Raw genomic sequence first — 19,522 nt, forward strand, 5'->3', positions numbered from 1 at the left:
AGAGCAGAGCTGGGACATGACACTGCTGAGCTGAGGGAGGGAACAATTTACAGTCTTCCACTACCCAAAGGTGTGGTGGTGATGACATGAAGACGGCAATACCTACAGATGGAGAAAAACTCACATACACTGAAAGGATGAGTGACTTAAGTGGCACAGTTCAGCAACTGAAATCCTAACTGGATATAAGCAAAATGTCTCTTCAAAACTAAATGAGTGGCTGGAACATGCTTCCCAGGGAAGTTGTGGAATTCCTATCCTTGGAGAGTTTCAAAACTGCCCTGGATAAGGCCCCTGGCAACCTGACCTAGTTTGAAATTAGCCCTGCTTTGAGCAGGAGGTTGGACTCGTTGACATCTGAAGAGGTTTTCCATTCAAAATTATTCTGTGGGTCTATATTAATGTTTAGTGAACACTACTTAATCACAGTGTAAAAGAGCTCACACGACTGTGGGCTGTGTGCAAACCCTGCATCTAAGCTCTTTAGTCCCAGCCTAAAAGCAACAGAAAACAGTAAGAACTCTTTCTCTTTTAGTAGATGACCACCTACATTTAATCACATGGTTTCTCTCATGGTTTCTCTACAATATCACCATGATCAAAGACAAGCAAAATACCATATTTTCATAGAATGGTTAGGGTTGAGAGGGACATTAATGATCATCTATTTCCAATGGACAGAGACACCTTCCACTAGACCAGGCTGTTCAAAGCCCCATCCAACCTGGCCTTGAACACTTCCATGAATGGGCCATCCTCAGCTTCTCTGGACAACCTGTTCCAGTGCCTCTGAGTAAAGAATTTCTTCCTAACATCGAATCTAAACCTGCCCTTTTTCACTATCCAGAGTTATTACCATAACCCACATCACAAATGACCTCTTCCTCCCCTAGCATTTGCAAGATCAGAGGCAGAAATAAAGAACCTTCTTTTAGGTGGAGCAAAGCCTTAGTTGATGAGAACCAGGTGACAGAGTGAAAGAAAATGTGCTCTAAAACAAACCAGCTCAAATGATCAGGACTCACAAAGAGCTTAAACACTTCAAAACAGCATTGATCAATAACTGTAGTTTGTGCATGCAAAAATATACTAATGAGTTTTATTTCATTAGCTGAAAGCGAAGTGCATTGTAAAAGAGCAAACAACAGTTATTTATTTTGCATTTTGCTTTTTCATGTTTAGTTCATTACTGTTTGCTGCCTGCCCATGGCATGGTCGTGTATCTTGTGATGAACTGAGCCAAATGCTGTGACAGTGCATTTGGGAACGATCATTAAATCACAGAGTGGCCTGGGTTGGAAGGGACCTACCTCAAAGTTCACCTAGTTCCAACTCCCCTGCCATGGACAGGGATGCCTTTCACTAGACCACATTGCTCAGAACCTCACCAGACCCAGCCTTGAACACTTTCAGGGTAGGCACATCCACAACTTTTCTGGGAAACTTGTTCCAGTGCCTCAGCATCCTCACAGTAAAGAATTTCTTCCTAATATCTAATCTAAACTTGTCTTTGGTTTAAAGCCATTCCTCTTTGTCCTGTCCCTACACACTCTCTTTCTTGTAGGCTCCCTTCAGGTGCTGGAAGGCCCCAGTTAGGTCACCCCAAAGCCTTCTCTTTTCCAGGCTGAACAATCCCAATTCTCTTAGCATTTCCTTCTAGAAGATGTGCTCCATCCCTCTGATCATCTTGGTGGCCTCCTCTGGACTTGCTTCAGAAGGTCTGTGTCCTTCCTGTGATAGGGCCCCATAGCTGGATGCAGCACTGCAGGTGGGGCCTCAGGAGAGAAGAGCAGAGGGGCAGAATCCCCTCCCTCACCCTGTTGGACATGTTGCTTTGGATGCAGCCCAGGACAGCTTTGGCTTTCTGAGCTATGAGTGCACATGGCCAGCTCATGTCCAGATGATGAATGGTTCATTCTCAGATCAGAGAGGATTTGTGGTCTTCTCAACCTATTGGAGGGAGAAAATTTTCTTCCGTGTGAGGATAAATACTGAGCTGTCTCTAATTAATAATCCTTGCCTGGATGGGAGCTAATGGTGAATATTTACTATGCTAATAAGTCTGTGACAAGTCTCTTACTATCTTTGTTGAAACAAATTCTAGTCGTCTTTCAACTTAATTTCAGGTCATTTTTTATTTAGGCATTTTTCTTACCTGTTTCTTTTGGTCACTTCAGAGCTGAATAGAATTTGAGAAGGTATAAGTATAAACAACTTAACTCTTTATAGAAAAGTTTATAGAAGAAATTCCCTGTTCTCAGAAATTTTCAATAGGGAATACTGAAAGATATTTTCATGTCTATATAAAAGAAATATAGGAAGAATAAAGAAAGTAATTGTCCTTTGCCCTTAACATTTGTAGAAATGACTCCTGTCTTTCTGAGTTTGGAAATAGGCATATTTCTTTCCAACAATAGTCTTCTATTAAATACTTTGCAAGCATAAACCTCAAATTCCAATAGCTGGTGTTTATCCACTTTCCAAAAGAAGAAATCTATAGAAATGTAAGCAAAAACAGACATTATGAGGGAACATTTCCAACACTCCTTCAAAATACTTGCATATTTGTATTTACCAAGTTAATATATCTTGAAGCTTTGTCTCTTGAGGCTTGTCCTTGGCTGGCAGAAAAAACAAACTTAAACAAAAACATTAATTTGGTTGGCTTGGACACCTCATTTTATGAAACATGTAATTCAGAGGGAAGTATTTGCTATTCCCAGTCACAGTGAGTGTAATAATTTTCAGCACACCTTCTCAGCATGGGCAAGTTTGTAATGATTTGATGTTTGACTGATCAAAGTTGCTATTTTTGGCACCTATATTATAACCTATACTTATACCAACTTATGTCTATATTTTATTCCACCATACCCGTACAAGAGAGCTCTGGACTGTTACTTTTCTTCTCTGGCTTACTGTTCTTTGGCAAATGCCAAATTATTCAAGCCTTTAAGCAACCTGTAGTTTTTCAATGCAGCAAATCGTGGGTGACCCTGTTGCTGCTTCGTAGCAGCTGAGGAGTATTCTAGAACATAGTTCCACTAACTGGACTGGTAAGAGAAAAAAGCAAGGCAACAATATAGAGAAATGGCATCTACATCTACACTGGGAAAATCTACAGTTCCTAGTGGAGGGTTTATGTCCTTGAAAAAATTACCATGTCCCTTTAATATTACCAGGGGAAAACTGAAAAGGGATCTTTCTTTAATTTTGTAGTTAGGAGACACCAAGGATCAATCATTTGTTGTATTCAATAGAAAGCAGAAGTATTTTCTGAATATATGAACTGTGCTTTAACTGATTACCTCAAGATTATAAAGTTAGGTTTGTGCTTAATGATGAAATTTTTCTAATGTGTTTTTAATCTTTAAGTAATATATAAAATATCCATCATGATGTCCTTTTCCCCAGGTAATTCATATGAAACAAGATATATGAATACTGGGTGCCTCAACTGGAAGGATTTAAATGAAAAATTACTCTAGTTAACTAAAAAGAAGAAATGAAAAGGGGGAAAATTATCTTAATAATTAATTTCTAACTGCTTTCATGAAGACACAGAGTTACAAATAATAAATACAAATATGATAGAAATACAAAAATTAAATATTATTAAAACAAATATACAGATATAAATGTGGAAACAGATATAACATATTTAAAAAGTTATTTGTTTAAATGTGTTTCTATTGAGGACTATGTTCAATACTAGTTTATCTTCCTGTCTGAAGATAACCAAAAATTCAATTCTCTGTTTGCCATGGGCTTTATTACTTTATCTTAATTTGGAGAAAGATGATTCTAATGTATTAAAACTTTTCTTCAAACAAGAGAAAGCAGTGGCTGAGTCTCTAATTAGAACAGTTTTCCTATAACTGGATAATGGCCCTACTTAAGAAACAAGAACTATTACTTCAAGTCATTTACTCTTTCATTTCAAGAAGGATTAAAATTTTGTCTTTAGAGTAAGCTAGTAATGTATTATTGGTATTCAGTATCAATTGATTAGTATTCCATATAAGTCACAATGTTACAATTCATTCAGCAGGTATTTCCCAGCTACTGGTTAAAATAAAAATGCCAAACAGCCTCTGAGTTTACTTCAAAAACCAATCAACCCTTTTCTATGTCATTTACCTGTGAGGAGATAAGAAACTTACAGAAGTAAAATTACAGTGTTTGCTCAAAAATTAATCTCCACTGGTCTGATTTGCCACCAGCCTCTCCCCAACCTGCAGTAACATTTTCAAAGATTTCTTTCTCCCATATTTCACTTGCCTATTTCAATTCTTAGACCAATAAATCAAAAGCTCTTATTTCTTGAAATATTGAAATAGAAAAAAAAGATAAAGGTAGTATTTAATTTCTTATGTAAAGAAAGAATACTGGATTTGTGTGAGGGAGAGAGCCATAGGACTAGATTGCTTGTGACTATGACAAACCAAATTGTCTAAGCTGGTAAACGAAGTCCTGTTAGTCCTTAAGGCAGGGTAGGAGGAAAACAATACCATTTCTTATCCAGCTGCACAGCAGGACCTGGAGAAACTCATGCTCTGCATTAGAAATTGGTAGCTGCAGGATCTGCTTAGTGGAGTGTCTATCAGCTCCAGAGATTTTCTCCTGTTTGCCATGCCCAAGCTCTCCTCTAGGTCATAGACACATATTTTCACAGGGATAAACTTCTTCACCCTCCAGAAAATCCCTTGGAGTGGTCTTAATCACACTGTAGTCTGATCCAGACAGTCAGAGAAACACCACCCATGAAGGTTTGACCCAACTGGATCAAATGTCCAGGGAAGACCCCATTATCCATGAGAACAGGCATAATAAGATTAGCATAATGATGTGTGTCAGGTGTGATAGAATTTAGAGAGGGTGAAAAAATCTGCTGATATCCTGAACATGTCCATGCACATATTCTTTCAAACCATGCCTGTACAGCTTGTGTCTTAACTACACCAGTATGTACAACGCTTCTGGCAGGGTCAGCAGAGTTACCACAGACACATAATCAGTACAAATGAAAAAAACCAACTCTGGCTCTGAGTGAAAGAGCAGAACATCAGAGAGGGTATACCAAGCTTCACAACTGCTGTGTCTTGGTGTGCGTCATTCTACCTTCAACATCCAAATAAAACTGACTTTTGTTCCATCCACAGGTCATGAAAGATCACAGAATCATAGAATACCAGGGTGGAAGGATCTCAAGGATCATCTGCTCTAACCTTTCTTAGCAAATCATGATCTAGACAAGATGGCCCAGACAAATCTGAAAAGTGTCCAATGAGGGAAGGCTGCCTAGTGCAAACATTAGCCATACTTCTGCATACCTCTCAGTTTAGTTTTGGTGTTGATGGGGTTTTTGGTTTTTGGTTTTGTTTTGTTTTGTTGAGGGTTTTGTTTATTTGGGTTTTTTTGTTTTGGTTTTTCTGTTTGGGTTCAAAATACTTTGTTCAAGAGGTACAATCACATGTGGAAGCCTTGTAGCTCTGTCTGTAGGGATTGCACTTCATGTGTTTATCTGAGACGCAAGGCATAGTTGCAGGAGACCAGTGATTTACTAGCAAATCTGACAGCCTCTGGACAAAACCCATCTGTTGTCATCGTAGCCTGGATTCCCAGAGATACCTGAGGCCCTGAGAGTCCCAAGGCAGTGAATGGGTGGGGATTGGTTGAGCCCTGGAGGAAAGCTTTGTTTGATCTCTCTTTTAAATCATTAACAATTACAGATGCATCAAAGCTTGCCTGGGAGGTGACAAAGGACCACCATTCCCCACTCACAAGCACAGAAAACCAGAGTACATCAGCTGAAAAACATGCTTGGAATGAAAACCATGTTCCACCAAGTGTTAGCATTCACCTGGACATGAACAAGATTTCACATTTATTTCTGGATGGTTCTGATGGGTCTTTTGTCCAGACTGAACATTCAGCTTGAAACATACTCATAATTTTCCAAAAAAAGGGAGTAATCATTGGATTTAAAAGCAAGTTCACAGCAGTCACTCTTTACCCTGTTTTCATGCTGTGCCCAAAAAAATGACTAAGAACATGTGTATCTCAAGACTAGAGTTGCATCAGAACCATTTCTACTGACGTAATCATATGATTTTAGGCACCAGGAGTGTTTTTAGTCCCAGACAAGACACAGTATTTCACTTATCATTTGAGTAGAGTTTTCAATCTGCAATTTGTTTTCAATTTTTTTTTTTAATATAAAAAGGAAACAAACAAAATCTATACCTTACTCAAGTGGTAAATGAAGGGAAAAATTAACATTTTTCAGAGGGTGGTGAGGTACTGGAACTGGTACCCAGAGCAACTGTGGCTGCCCCATGCTTGGAAGTGTTCAAGGCCAGGGTAGATGGGGCTTTGAGCAACCTGGGATAGTGGAAGGTGTTCCTGCCCATGACAGGGGGGTTGGAAATAGATGATTTTTAAGACCCCTTCCAATCAAAGCCATTCTATGATGATGATTTTACGTCTGCTCAATGCTACAATTTCTCCACTTAAAATAACAGCAGTGTCAAAAAAGAAAAAAAATCTTAAATGTAACTACACATTTAAGCTTTGCTTCTGCCTTTGCTCCAGGTTCAGTAACATACAATACTTGGAGGAATTTGAATATATTTGAAGACTTCTGGGTTTTTAACCTATGTGTTTGTGTGTTACAAAATTCTGCCTCTCTAGAGGTGAGAAGACACCATGTGCCACCTACTTTACCATTTTTCTTCAGAGGTTTGACTTAGGGAGAAGTAAGCTTAATACAAATAAAATTATTTTCCCCTCCTGGCATTTGGCAGTCACACAGAAATGCAACAGCAGAGCAGAGTATGAGAGAAAGTCGCTTCTCAGAACTGTGTTCAAAAAGAATAACAAGCATTAAATTCAAAATGAACCATCTGTGACAACCCCTAAGCAGTGCCTCACTTCAGTAAGTGCAAGCCTGGGAATGAATGTGAAACTGTACGTAACTGTCAATTAAAATAATCTAATATAGACTTTTCTGCCTCTGGGGGGAGGGTGTACACAGATTTTCTGGAAGCCCACTTTTTTTCATTTCCTTGGCATAAATTTTACAGTTCAGGAGAACTGAATCACATCTGTAGCCAACATATGTTACATACCTCATGGGAGCAAAGGTGGTGGAAGAGACACTATCATTGTGGATCACCTCTCAGTAGTCCATATATATCTGGTATAAAATAATATAACTTCACATCAAAATTAATTCTAAAACAATTTCTAAGAAAAGAGTGATTTCACATCAGAAATAAGGTATTTACCAATCCCCATTTGGAAAAACTAAAAAACTGTGTCTTATAGAGTTGCATTTAGAAACAAAATCCAGAGAGTTTCTGTCGGTTCACCCGGACCGCAATAAACAGAGCAATGGCAGCATAGCCCAGGTAAGTAGAAACACATGGAAATTCCTGCTTGCCCAAGCACTATATATGTATATATATATACTGTACATTGACTGGTTACACCTTTGGATTTACAGGATTTAAATCACATCAAAATTTGGTCCTCAGAGTGTTCAGCAGGCAGTTCTGGGAAAGGGTCCAGAAGAATTCAGTCAGTAACCATGAAGACTCTGTCATTTTATAAGATATAAGTTGCTGACTGAAAAAAAAATGTATTGTTAGGCAGTAAAATTGCAGTTTTATTCCTTATTGAATTTGGACCTATGCTGCAAGCTGTAAAAAATACTCAGCTAATAGAACATTGTGTATATTTATTGAATTTGGAAAATACCCCTGAGACAGCAGCTCTCAATGCTGCCAGGATACTTTCCATAAGCACTGAACTAGAGTTGTATGTGTGTAAATACCAAGTGTGTTTCAAGGCCTTCCCTTTTATTGGTACTATTCTGTAAGCCATTTTGTCACCTGAATGAGAATATGGTTACTTAAGAATGTAAAAACCTTAAAGGTATTTTAAATACTGTTTTATCAACATTCAGGTGTTAATCCATGTTTAGAATAAGACAGTAGTATGGCAGTAGTTCAAGGTCTGCTTGCCTTCATGTTCTGATTTCAGCTGGGATAAAATTAGTTTTCCTCTTACTAGAACAGTGCTGTGTTTTGGATTCAGGATGAGAATACTGTTGATAACACGCTGATGTTTTGGCTGTTGCTCAGTAGTGCTCACCCTAAGTCAAAGACTTTTCAGTGGCTCACGCTCTGGCAGTGAGGAGCAGCACAAGGAGCTGGGAGGGAGCATGGCTGGGACAGCTGATCCAAACTGTCCAAAGGGATATTCCACACCATAAAGTGTCATGGTCATATAAACTGGGGGATCTGGATGGGAAAGGCTGTTCGCCGCTGGGGGACAGGCTTGACATCAGTCAGGAGGTGGTGAGCACTGGTGTTATGCATCATTTGTTCTTCTCAGGTTTTCTTTCTTTCTCTCCTTTTCATTGCAATTATTACTGTTTTTATCATTAGTACTATTATTATACTTTACTTTTTTCAATTATTAAACTGTTCTTATCTCAACCCACAAGTTTTTACTTTTTTCTTATTCTCCTCCCCAACCCACTGGGGCAAAGAGGAGTGAGTGACCATCTGCATGGTACTTAATTGTCACTGGGGTAAAAGCACAATGCTTCAATAGGCAGAGTCCCACCACAATCGAAGTCTGCTGCAGGACTGGACCACAGCAGTCAGAATTCCTTTCTGTTCATGCCCTTTGAGCAAATCAGGGACCTACCAGGCTCTCCTTAATGAGAGCCACTCTAAGGCACGACTGTGACTGCATTATCAGCCCTGAGATCTCAGCTGTAACTCTTTCTTCCAGGTATTCATTTCAAGATGAAGAAGACATGTTCATGGTGGTTGATCTCTTACTCGGAGGTGACCTGCGTTACCATTTGCAGCAGAACGTTCACTTTAATGAAGGAACTGTTAAACTGTACATTTGTGAGCTGGCACTCTCCTTGGATTATTTGCAGAGGTACCACATCATTCACAGGTGAGTGAATTTCATTTGAGGAATGGGCTGCTTGCTTTTGGTAAAGCAGAGGAATTTGATCACATATCTGAATTTGTAGTTCTGTTTATTCAAAACCTCTGAAAAGTTCATGTTGCTATTCAAGGGTGGAATTTGGCTCTGAAAGGGTTTTTTTATAGTGCCTTCTTTCTGTCCACAGCCATTCAGTAGCCATTCAGTATCCTTCTCATACTGCCCTTTTCTTCTTCTGATCTCATACCATGATGTAAATTTTTTGCTCTGGTCCTTAAACACTAAATACAACCCATAATAGCATCCTGACTGCTTTTAATTTATTTTTAATTCTTCAGTTCCACAATGTTACTGAACACAAAAATGTTGTAATCTTAATCCAATATGAACTTCCCACAATAACATCAGGGAATGGTTATAGAACCTAAAGCTGAGACTAATTTGTTTACTTGCAGCATCTGCATGAAGGTCAGGAGGAAGAGAGGTGGGGAAGTAGGAATAATAGTACAAATTCTGCCCTCTATCTCACCACTACCTGGAACAGCAGTCTGTGGGATGGGTCTTCAGCTGCCTTAAATTTCTGTAGCATTTCTGGCATCAAGGGTGCAGCAGTGACTTAAACTCATTCAGGAACAGAGCCAACAGTGATGCACAGTGAGGAGACATCTAGTCATTCCTTTATCATTGCAAACACACCATCTCGTTTGGAGATGAAATCAGTGCTCTGCTTGGTGTTTATAGTTTGTGGTAGCAGACCTAAGCAATATCATTGTTACCAAGTGCTTCCAGTCAGCATTCACAAGCTAACCTACAAAACCATATTAGATCTTTCATTTTAAAATTAATGTGTTGGCAGCAAAAAGGAAAAAGAATGTTAGTAAGTGAGTCATTGAGAGAGCCTGCTACTAAATTTCATCTTGGCTACAAATAAAGAATAGTCAAACAATTTATCAGACTGGGTAGGTGGATTTTCAAACTGCAGTATCATAAAGAACTGAATACAGGGGATGTGAATCAGGAGCTTAACTCCTCCTAATATACAGTTGTGTATGAAATGTGTTCAGGTTTCCATTACTATTGCATCCAGAAACATGACAGAACGGGTTTTTCTAGGCTAACCTGTGGCCCCAGGAGTTTGCTACAAAAGGAAATGGTACTGAAGGGGACAGGAATCACCAGGCATGTATGAATGGAGGCAAAGTGTACAGATCAGTACTATGCCAGTTCCTCTTGGAGATACCTTGCAATGCTTCTGTGTTTGTTGATGTGGTTTGTGGTCTGTACTTTGAATGTGGCAATCATTTCAGCAATAGGACTATTGTTACTGCAGGGACAAATTTAGCCATAAATAGAGTAAAACCCACTACTTTTCTGGTGTATTTATGAAACTTGCATTTTTTATTAATCACATCCATGTATATAAAATCCAAATTTGTCATTCATAATTCTGCAATAGTGGATTTATTTATTATGGCACAATAATGAATGCTGCACTATGTCTCACAGCTCTATTGTAAATGTTTGCGTTTGCATGGATATTCACCCAGACTTATAAAAACTTTAAAAAGAAAAGATCTAAGTTTCAAGCTGTTATTTGAAGACTAGTCTGGGTAAATTTTTCACTGTTGGAGATACAACATCATAAAGTCACCCCGAGACACTTTTACAACAGCTAACTTAATACTGAGATTGTTGGTCACAGGTAAGAGTTACACCAAAAAACCTTATTTTCTCACAGCACTCCTGTAATTATATTTTATCCTCATTTCTTACGTGAAAAACGAATTATTTTTTAGCTGGATGAGTGCTGTTTCTTATAGACCCTTGGATCCCAGTACACACAGAAAGGCTTCTTACAGTATACATCTTCTCAACATTCTCAAATCTTGGATCAAATCTGGCATTGTGCCATTCCAAGATGGTATGACTAAATACATTCTTTCCAGAACTCATTGTATAATGCCAGTGAATAATGTATTGGACAAAACTTTTCCCATCAAAGGCTGAATAAACTTATTTCAGCCATGAGTAACTCAGCCTCCTCCTTTCACAAATGTTGCTGTTCATACATTTCAATAAAACCACCTGCCTCCTCACCAGAGTAGGCTGCCTGTTTCCATTCAGCGAGTTCTTCCGGCAGTAGCTCCAGTGTTGTGATCCTTCCAGGATGCTCTTGCAGCTACAGCCTTGGCTCAGAGCAGTGCTGGCCCTGCAATGCTGTGGCTGCTGCCCTGGTAATATGCTCATGCTGAAAAAAATCACATTTTCTCTTTCTAAGGGGCAAGTGTTAACTGCATTGCCCTCACAACTTTTCATCATCGTCTGGCTCCATTGGTTTTCATCTGCTTAGAGAGGAGGCTGGATGTGGCAGATGCCTGGAATGGAAATTGCAGTAACCTTCCAGCACAATTTTAGGATACTGGACTAGCTGTTTGATCTGTGTGCCCAGGACACTTTTATTTTAGTGGGGTTTATTTAATACAAAACTATTCATGTGTGTCTGTGTACATATATAAGCATACATAACAATTTTTGCTGAGCACAATATGACTGCAATCAGCCTGGATTGGCAGGTCTGTGCAGTGTGACTACTGTGATCACCAGTCTGTTTTCCATTCCTCCAAGTTCTGCTTCCAATGGAGAGTAGCACGAGCAGTTATTTCATCTTGGAGTAACTCAATAGCAGTGCAGGGTGGGCAAAAGCAATTGGAAAATGGGGGCAAATTGAGCACTGCATTTTCCTCTGCCAGATGACCCACTGCAGGGTAAGGATGTCTTACTGCTATCAACTAGACAAGGGCTACTCTTTGTTCAGAACTGGACCTGTTTGTTCATTATCGTTGAGTCTTTCAAGATCTCCAACAGTCTGGTGAAATAAGATGTTGTATCTAAATGATTCGACACTTCTTTAAAATGGGCCTTCCCTGCCTCACTTGTAACAACACATAGCAAAAGAACAAACTATTTAAAAGTGTTCCCTTCATAACATTTTCCATTTAGTATGTAAGCAGCAAATAGACTTGAAAATTACTTTGAAATGGAAAATTTGCCCCTAGTTTTTCACAGTTGTCACAGGCAGAATAGTGCCAACCTGATATTTAGCTGGACATAATAAAACACAGTTCCTTACAGATTTCTGCTCATACTAATAGTTTTTTACTTTCTGACAAGTGTGTGTAGATGAAGAAAAATAAGGTCTGAAGTAGATGAACTAGGGAAAAAATAACCACAATACGACTACCATTCATAAGCATTATCAAAGATCATAGCAGATCAAGAGTCTTGTCCATTGAATTTTCTTAGTTCACATTCCCATGTCTCTTCCATGGCATTTTATTTTGTTCTTTAAAAGAATGCTAGCCCACATTATTCCAAGGAAAAATTACAGGAACTGAGCAATGAGCTACGTAAGAGAAATAAATCAGAAAACATACCAAAACCAGTCAAAAAATAAGCACCACGCAAAGTATAAAGCCCTGAAAACCTGCTGAATGCTTATGAGCCATCACTGATGAAAAAAGAAAGTGATTCACAAATTCTAGGCACAAAGAGTATTTAAATTTCAGTCATGCCCTTAACAAAGAATTAGATACCACAACATACAAATATGTAGAGAACAAGCCTTTCAACTCCTGAATGGAGTTCATTCCCTACAAGAACAAACTAATTTTACTTCCGTTTAGCTGCAGAAAAAGTTATTTGATATACCAGATGAGATACTGCTAATAAATGAAGCTGGTTTCAAAATATACTGAGATTTCCTTACACAGAGACTAAAGTACTAATGAAGTAAAACAGGCTGTATTGGGAAAGAGACACAGGGAACTCTCTGAGGTGCATGACACCCCATCAAGTGCTCTAGTTCCTGCCACTGGCATGGATACAATCTTTTATTGTGGGCCTGATGTACTGTCCTTTCCTCACTGAGGTGAAATACCAGAAGATACCTATCACACCCTCACTCCTTCAATACCCCAGGGCTGAGACCCTCCTTGAACCCAGCAGGGAATTGCTTGTTTCCTTACAGTTTTCAAGTGAGTAGATGAAGTCACCTCTTGGCCCTTTCTTTCATCTTCCTTCTTTCATTATCATGACATTGCAGGAATGTGCTTAAATGAAATTATTGTTTAGCCAAGGAAAACTCATCTCACCAGCTCCAGATCATTTAAAATTTACATGTCTGGTCAATGGTAGCAGATGGAACATCTGACCTATAGACTGAGCTTGGCCATGCATTTTGCATTAGGTAACAAACCTAGTGGCCAAAGATAACCTAAATCAAGGCCATGTTAAATGTGTGTTTGTGGTGTACAGAGCACAGTAGTTGGTTTTACTATTGATTGCTTCTCTGTTTAAAATCAGACACCCAGACAAGTGTAGATATGATCTAGAGATGTTTAAGTCCACAATGCCCTAGTGATGGCATTGTGATTTTAGAGATTTCTCAGGTTTATTTTGTTGGTTGCAGCTAAATGACAATTATCTGGGGGAGGATTCAGGGAAACCTTTAAATCAGTGTATAAAAATTATGATTTAGATACCATTGCTTGAAATTCTTTCTAGAATAATTAGTAACTCTTTTTTCTAAATGCATGTCATACAATCCTTTGTGTATAGCTCATGTCTTCACTTGTCAGGGTGTCTGCTTTTAAACAGAGCAGCAATCAATAAGAAAACCAACTATTATGCTGTGTACACCACAAACACACACATTGGTTGCACCCACACTTAAATCAGCTGCCATCACCTGTCTATGTTCCTGCTTTTCCCTTCCTGGTTTTCTTCAATAATCCCTTTACACTAACCTACCCTTTTAGGAAAAGAAGTCTTTAGGGCACACGATATGTATTAAAATGCTACATATCCCTCATCTCCACAATTTAGCATTCTATTGATGGATAATAAAATTAAATGTTTTTCCTTCCCTACCTCCTCAGTATTAAAATTTTGATCATGAATCATTTTTAGACATTCAGACACTGAAGCAGAAGATGCTGAAAGAACTAAAGCAGGGCTTTATATTCAAGATTATCTCAGGTCTCCATGCACAAATCTGATCTGGCTAATGCCAGTTTTCTGTTTTAGCATATTGCTAGTTTCTTTGTGGCCAGTTATCAGAGATATCTTTCTTTCACAGAAATCCCTTAAATACTTCTTGGTTTTGCTTTAAAGCTTCAAGTGATTTTAGTATGGGTGTCTGCTCCCAACTGATCTATGCTAGCAAAGACCACCATATTAATAGCATGTTGATACTATTATGCTAAATATAATAATCAAGATTATTAATAACTACATGCAAGTAATTTTTACTAAGTAATTAAAATGATTAGGCACTCCTTCTACAGAGGCATAATTGTATCCACTGTCTCATATGGCATTGCCTGGCTTACCCTGGTTTTGTGACCTTCCACCTCCTGCCCCAAACCCTCCATGCATCTGTGGAGGAAGTGGCTGATCCAGAGAGATAAATGAGCAATGATGTGAAGTCCCAACAAACAGAGGAGAGAACAAGAGCTAACCATATGTGATACAACAGTCATCCTTTTTTTCCCCAAAGCTTCAGTGTTAATGTTATAAGTATTCTGATATCTTTGTATCTTGGAAATTTCACAACAGCATGACCCTGAGTGGCATATTCTCTTCACCAAAATGGCAGATTTGCATGCAATGTACTTGAGTCTTTTTTGTTTGCAGTCAGTGAAGAAATTTAATATCTTTGATTAAGGTGATGGGAAAGGAAATATGGAAAAACACTGTACATTTTATGCTAAGCAAAGTATGAACCAAGAGCAGCATATGGACTATTGTTTCTTTCTCCTGTTTCTGCTTCAGTGGTGGCAATGTTTTTTTCAGCTTGAATAGGCAACACAGACATAAAGTATTCTATCATTCCCTTGGAGATTTCCTTACAATGTAAGTTTTTCTAACATATGGAAAAATAAAAAAGACTTAGGAAAAAAGTAGACTTTTACTTGACTTCTTCAGGCCTGCAGTAGTCTTCTTTATCTCAGGAGTTGAGTGAACTGTTCACAGTGTGGCAGAAGACATTGCATTAATGGATATTGCAATTTGAGCTTCCTTCATGCCTTGGAAATGCATTCAGCAGCTTTCAGTACAGCTTTAATATTTCAGGTGAGATGTAGTCTACTTTGTACAACTTTTGACTTCACAGATCTACTGAGAGATGAGAAAGAGTGAGAGTTGTAATCATATGACAATTTCTTCTTTCAAAATAAATCACCTTGTGAGCAGGGACTGCAATTAGGATAAAAATTGCCATCAGATTTGTTATGCTGAATTTGCCTTTTCAATTTTTTTTCCCTTGCATTTATTTTCTATACCCCTCTTAGGATGCTCCTCAGGACACTCCCTCAAGGTTATTTTCAAACATTCCTATATTCTCTGTAAAATCCTGTCCCAACTTCCCTGGATAGGTTTTCAAGAGGAGAAATCACAGCAGCTCAAAGCTTTGATGTTTTATGACAGACAGTGCTACCGAAGAGCCTCTGCTTCTCCCAACATGTGCATACACAGCTTACCTTTATCCTGGGGGAATTTTCTGGGATAATGCAGTGTGGATAATCATGCTTGCCTGCAGCAGAGGAGACAAGGAAAACCTGCAGTTCAGCAGCTGTGGTGCTCTTGTGGTGAAGAAATGTTGTCAGCAGGGAAAGGCCTTAAAATACAATGCCAAACTGGGACCTTGCAAGGTGGAAACAGCACTTGGTAGGCACTGCATGTTCAATAAACCAAAATTTATTAAATTGGTTTCAGATTAATTGGGTCATTCTTACAGTGATGATCAAAATCATCTCTACAGCCTAACTAACAAGAATGAGAAATTCTATCCACTGGCTACCATTTTTATTCGACATTTTTCTCTTCATTTTGTTATAAACGTGAAACTTTGGTAGTGTTCTGAATGTAGAGGACTTCCTTTCTAGCCTAAGAAAAAAAACAATACAAAACTGGTGCATCTCTTTTTTTTTTTACCTTTCAGAGTGAGTGACTACTCTGTGCCTAACCATGTTATACTCTCAAAATTTATTTCAGTGATACTCTTACTGCACACATCACTTTATTTTTTAGGTTTGGAGTTTTAATTATGGACACAGATATATTAGAAAATAAATGTGAGGGTTTTATGATAAAGCTGTGGGCCCACTTTCTATACTCAGATACTGTCTTTACTCTGCTTTCAGGCTGAGTTTAGTTTGCAAATATTTTGGACAGCTACTCTTTGGAGAGACAGGAACAATAAAAGAGAAATTGATGGTAAGATAGATGGATTTGAGGGTACCAAAAAAAGGACATCATCTATCTGCATCAGGTAGGGCAGAGATGTTCACAGGGGGACTAGGATGGCTAAGGAAATGACCAGGGAGTGCAGAGTGTGGTGTAGGATGTGGGCAAGAGAAAACTGCTATGGAAAGAGTCAGACCCTAAAAGCCAAAGTTAAGTGGCCAGAGAGGGTGAACGTAGGGGTCCAGTAGCAGAGGAAATAGGGGCTTGGTGGCAGTATGCAAATTCCCAGTCAGCAGGATAAGATTTACTGAAGGCTGAATGGTTTTGAGTATGTTTTTCTTTGTCACTGTAGGGGTCAAACAGCTTTATTTACCAGCTGTGAAAACCTCTGCTCAGAGCTCTGCGGATAAAAAATAACACATGGACATAAGGATTAATCTCTCTTTGTGTTTCTAGAAAAAAGTGATGATGTGGGGAAGTGCAGTTTTATATTTCCCATGTTTCTCTCTCATGTTGCTACAATAATTTAGATACGGTCTTCATTAAAAATATCAGATCAACAGGACTACTCAATGAGTGTCAGAGGTCTGTTTTGAGTGCAATCCAATAAAAAATAATTGATGTATTGTCAATAATCAGTAACAATTACTAATATAGCCACTTAACAAGACTTGCTGAGTGGAAAACCTATTGCCAGGATGGTGCGTTTTCAGCTTTTATGCTAATTAAACATATTAGTTATCTAGAGTTCTGCTTTTAAAACCCACAGAGAGTCACAGCTTGCCTCTTAATTTGAGATGCTGCAGAATTTCCCCCTGGTGGTGCTCCTTCAACTCTCTTCTGCAAATCTCCTCAGCCACAGAAATGCTTTACAGATGCACCCCAATGCAAACACATGCACTTATATATGTAAAGAGAGTTAACACTAATTAAAGTACCAGCTTATTTCCCTGAGTCCCAGAGTAGTTCCACTGCTGAAACTAAGAATTATGAGCATGTACTTAAGGAAGTACATTTCCAGCAAACAGTCTTTTATCCTATCATTATTACTTAATATTTGCTTTTGGAAGGAACAGTGTCAAAAAGGAGTAGCATATGAGATCTACAGCTGAGAAATGGAATTATTAAGCCTTAGTTGTCTAGATTTTTGAACCTATACATCAGACCACTGTTACTCTTCAGTTAATGGGCTCAGTCATTGCCTGTTTTTCCCTCCTATGAAACACTTGGTCACCAGTTTCCTTGCAGGAGACAAGATGTTAACTCCCCGAGCTGAAATGTGACTCCCATTGTACAAAAGCAGCTCTGTGTGGCAGCGCCAGGTTCCTGGCATGGCACAAACAGCTGAGATTGGGAAGTCCACCTGCCTCGGAGGGAAGCAAGGAACTCCTGGGGTCCTTGCACAGGTATCTCCCTCTAAGCCTCACACAGACAGAAGACAATACAGAGCCTCAGAGGGTTCGTGTGTGCAAATGTTTTATTTGATGGCAGCAACTAAAAGAATTCTCAGATGTGCAAGGTGTTTTAAATACGGCACAATTAATCATGTATGAAGGATTGCACTGTTCGTGGTGTGACATGACGTCAAACAAGACAATGAGTGCCAGAAGCGTGACTCCTGCAAGAGGCTTAAACACCTGCCTGCACTTCTGTGATAACACCTTACAGTAATTTGACTTGAGAACATCCCCAGTTGTTTTCAGAATTCCACACAGCATGCAAGATTTTTCTTGTTTTTAAAAACTTAGTCCACAGTTTACCAAGATTTAAATGAGAGAGACTATGCTTTTTTAGTTGTCTGTCCAAACAAGCCAACCCAGCCAACAAATTTATAAAGCTAACAGAATCTATAAAGCTTTCAGTTCATCTAAAAACAGATAGTCATTTGAATGGCTTCTGCACTCCAATGACTGTGAAGGTTACACATCCATTGACTATAAATGGGTATATACATGCCTAATTTACAATAGAACCTAATCCAAGCACCTTAACCTGAGGTCAGAATCCCATAGCTATTTTCACTTGAATAAATAACAAGAATAATCCTTATAATCATTTCAGTGCAAGTAGTTACTGTAACAGCAGTTTCTCTGCACTGTCTAGTTTAAACTCACCTTCAACCCTACTATATTCTTGCCTAGTCATCCAGTTAACCAGGATGTTGGCACTACAGTCTGTGGGCTCAAACAATATTACCACTATATAATTCCTTATCCAGATTCTTCAAGAGGAGTTAGAATACTTGGCTGCTTGATTTCATGCAACAAGCAGTATGTTTTTGACATCTCCTAGAATAGGGAAACTTCTTAGAAGGGTGGTATACTGAAATGGGGGTTGGGTTTGGGTCAAACGTTGCCTGACATGTCTCATCTATCCTAAACAGCAACATGCGGTAATACACACATTTATTGCTCTGTGAGTTTGTTTGCAAGTGTTCCTTCTTAAAAGCATACAAAGTTATTCTTACAAGTAACTTATTACAGTGCTTCCCAAGATACCTGAAGCTCAACATAGAGAAGTATCATGGGACATGCTACTGACATTTCAGGTAGTAGCAGGTCAGTTTTTAAATCATTTATGAAATGTAATTTTCTTTTCTAGCGTAGACTGCACCTCCCATCCTGGTCTACCACAGCAGATTTACCCATTTTGCATAAATCTATAAAACGACCCAGAAGGGGAAGCATATGCAGGACATCAAAGTTTGCTTGTCTGTGAAACATATTCAACATCCTCATGGTGATATGTCCTGGTTGTGTATATTACAGGATATGAGGTGGTCAGTTTGAGGAGTAAAGGTCCAAATACTTGGACCCATGTCATAGGCACAAGCCAGCAGGAGACACTGGCAGTGGTGAGGGTGATTTGGGGCTTCAGATGAAAGTGAATAACACAGCCTCACATGGTTGTTTCCTGATTGCTGGTCAGCAGCCCTTCCTGCTGCACTGTGCTGCAGAGACTTGGATCAGCAGAAAATGTGCTCGTTGGGAAGTTTCACTGCTGCACTGAACCCAGGTACTTGCTGAAATCTTGAAACCTTCTGAAGCTGCTGGTTTTTTCCTTGCCCTGCACGTGAAGAGCACTATGCTGAGCCACACTTTAGTTGCCAGCCATGCTGACTGTAATTGATTGCACTATGGTATGGATGAAGGAAACAGCTGTTAAATAATGTGATAGTATTATTGTGGATACTGTTGTTCTAGCAGGTGGTGCATGAACTTTTAGGTACAGAAGTTGGTAGAGTGTTTAAGGTAAATATTACAGATATTATACAGTATTACACACTATGAACAGTGGCTGACAAGCA

The 19,522-nt window shown here is 38.9% G+C and overlaps 1 protein-coding gene across 2 annotated transcripts in view; it reads left to right on the forward strand.

The window, feature by feature from the left end:
* STK32B (serine/threonine kinase 32B) overlaps nucleotides 1-19,522 on the forward strand; it is a gene marked incomplete at both ends in the record, with an annotated part of 159,344 nt that overhangs the window by 78,464 nt on the left and 61,358 nt on the right. For both annotated transcript variants that reach the window (XM_082281902.1, XM_082281903.1), the window contains one exon: nucleotides 8,806-8,979. In XM_082281902.1, the coding sequence (XP_082138028.1) occupies nucleotides 8,806-8,979 (174 nt within the window). The remainder of the gene's footprint in view (nucleotides 1-8,805; nucleotides 8,980-19,522) is intronic.

This window comes from Coloeus monedula, assembly GCF_965178545.1.
Source record: "Coloeus monedula genome assembly, chromosome: 5".
Taxonomy (NCBI): Eukaryota; Metazoa; Chordata; class Aves; order Passeriformes; family Corvidae; genus Coloeus; species Coloeus monedula.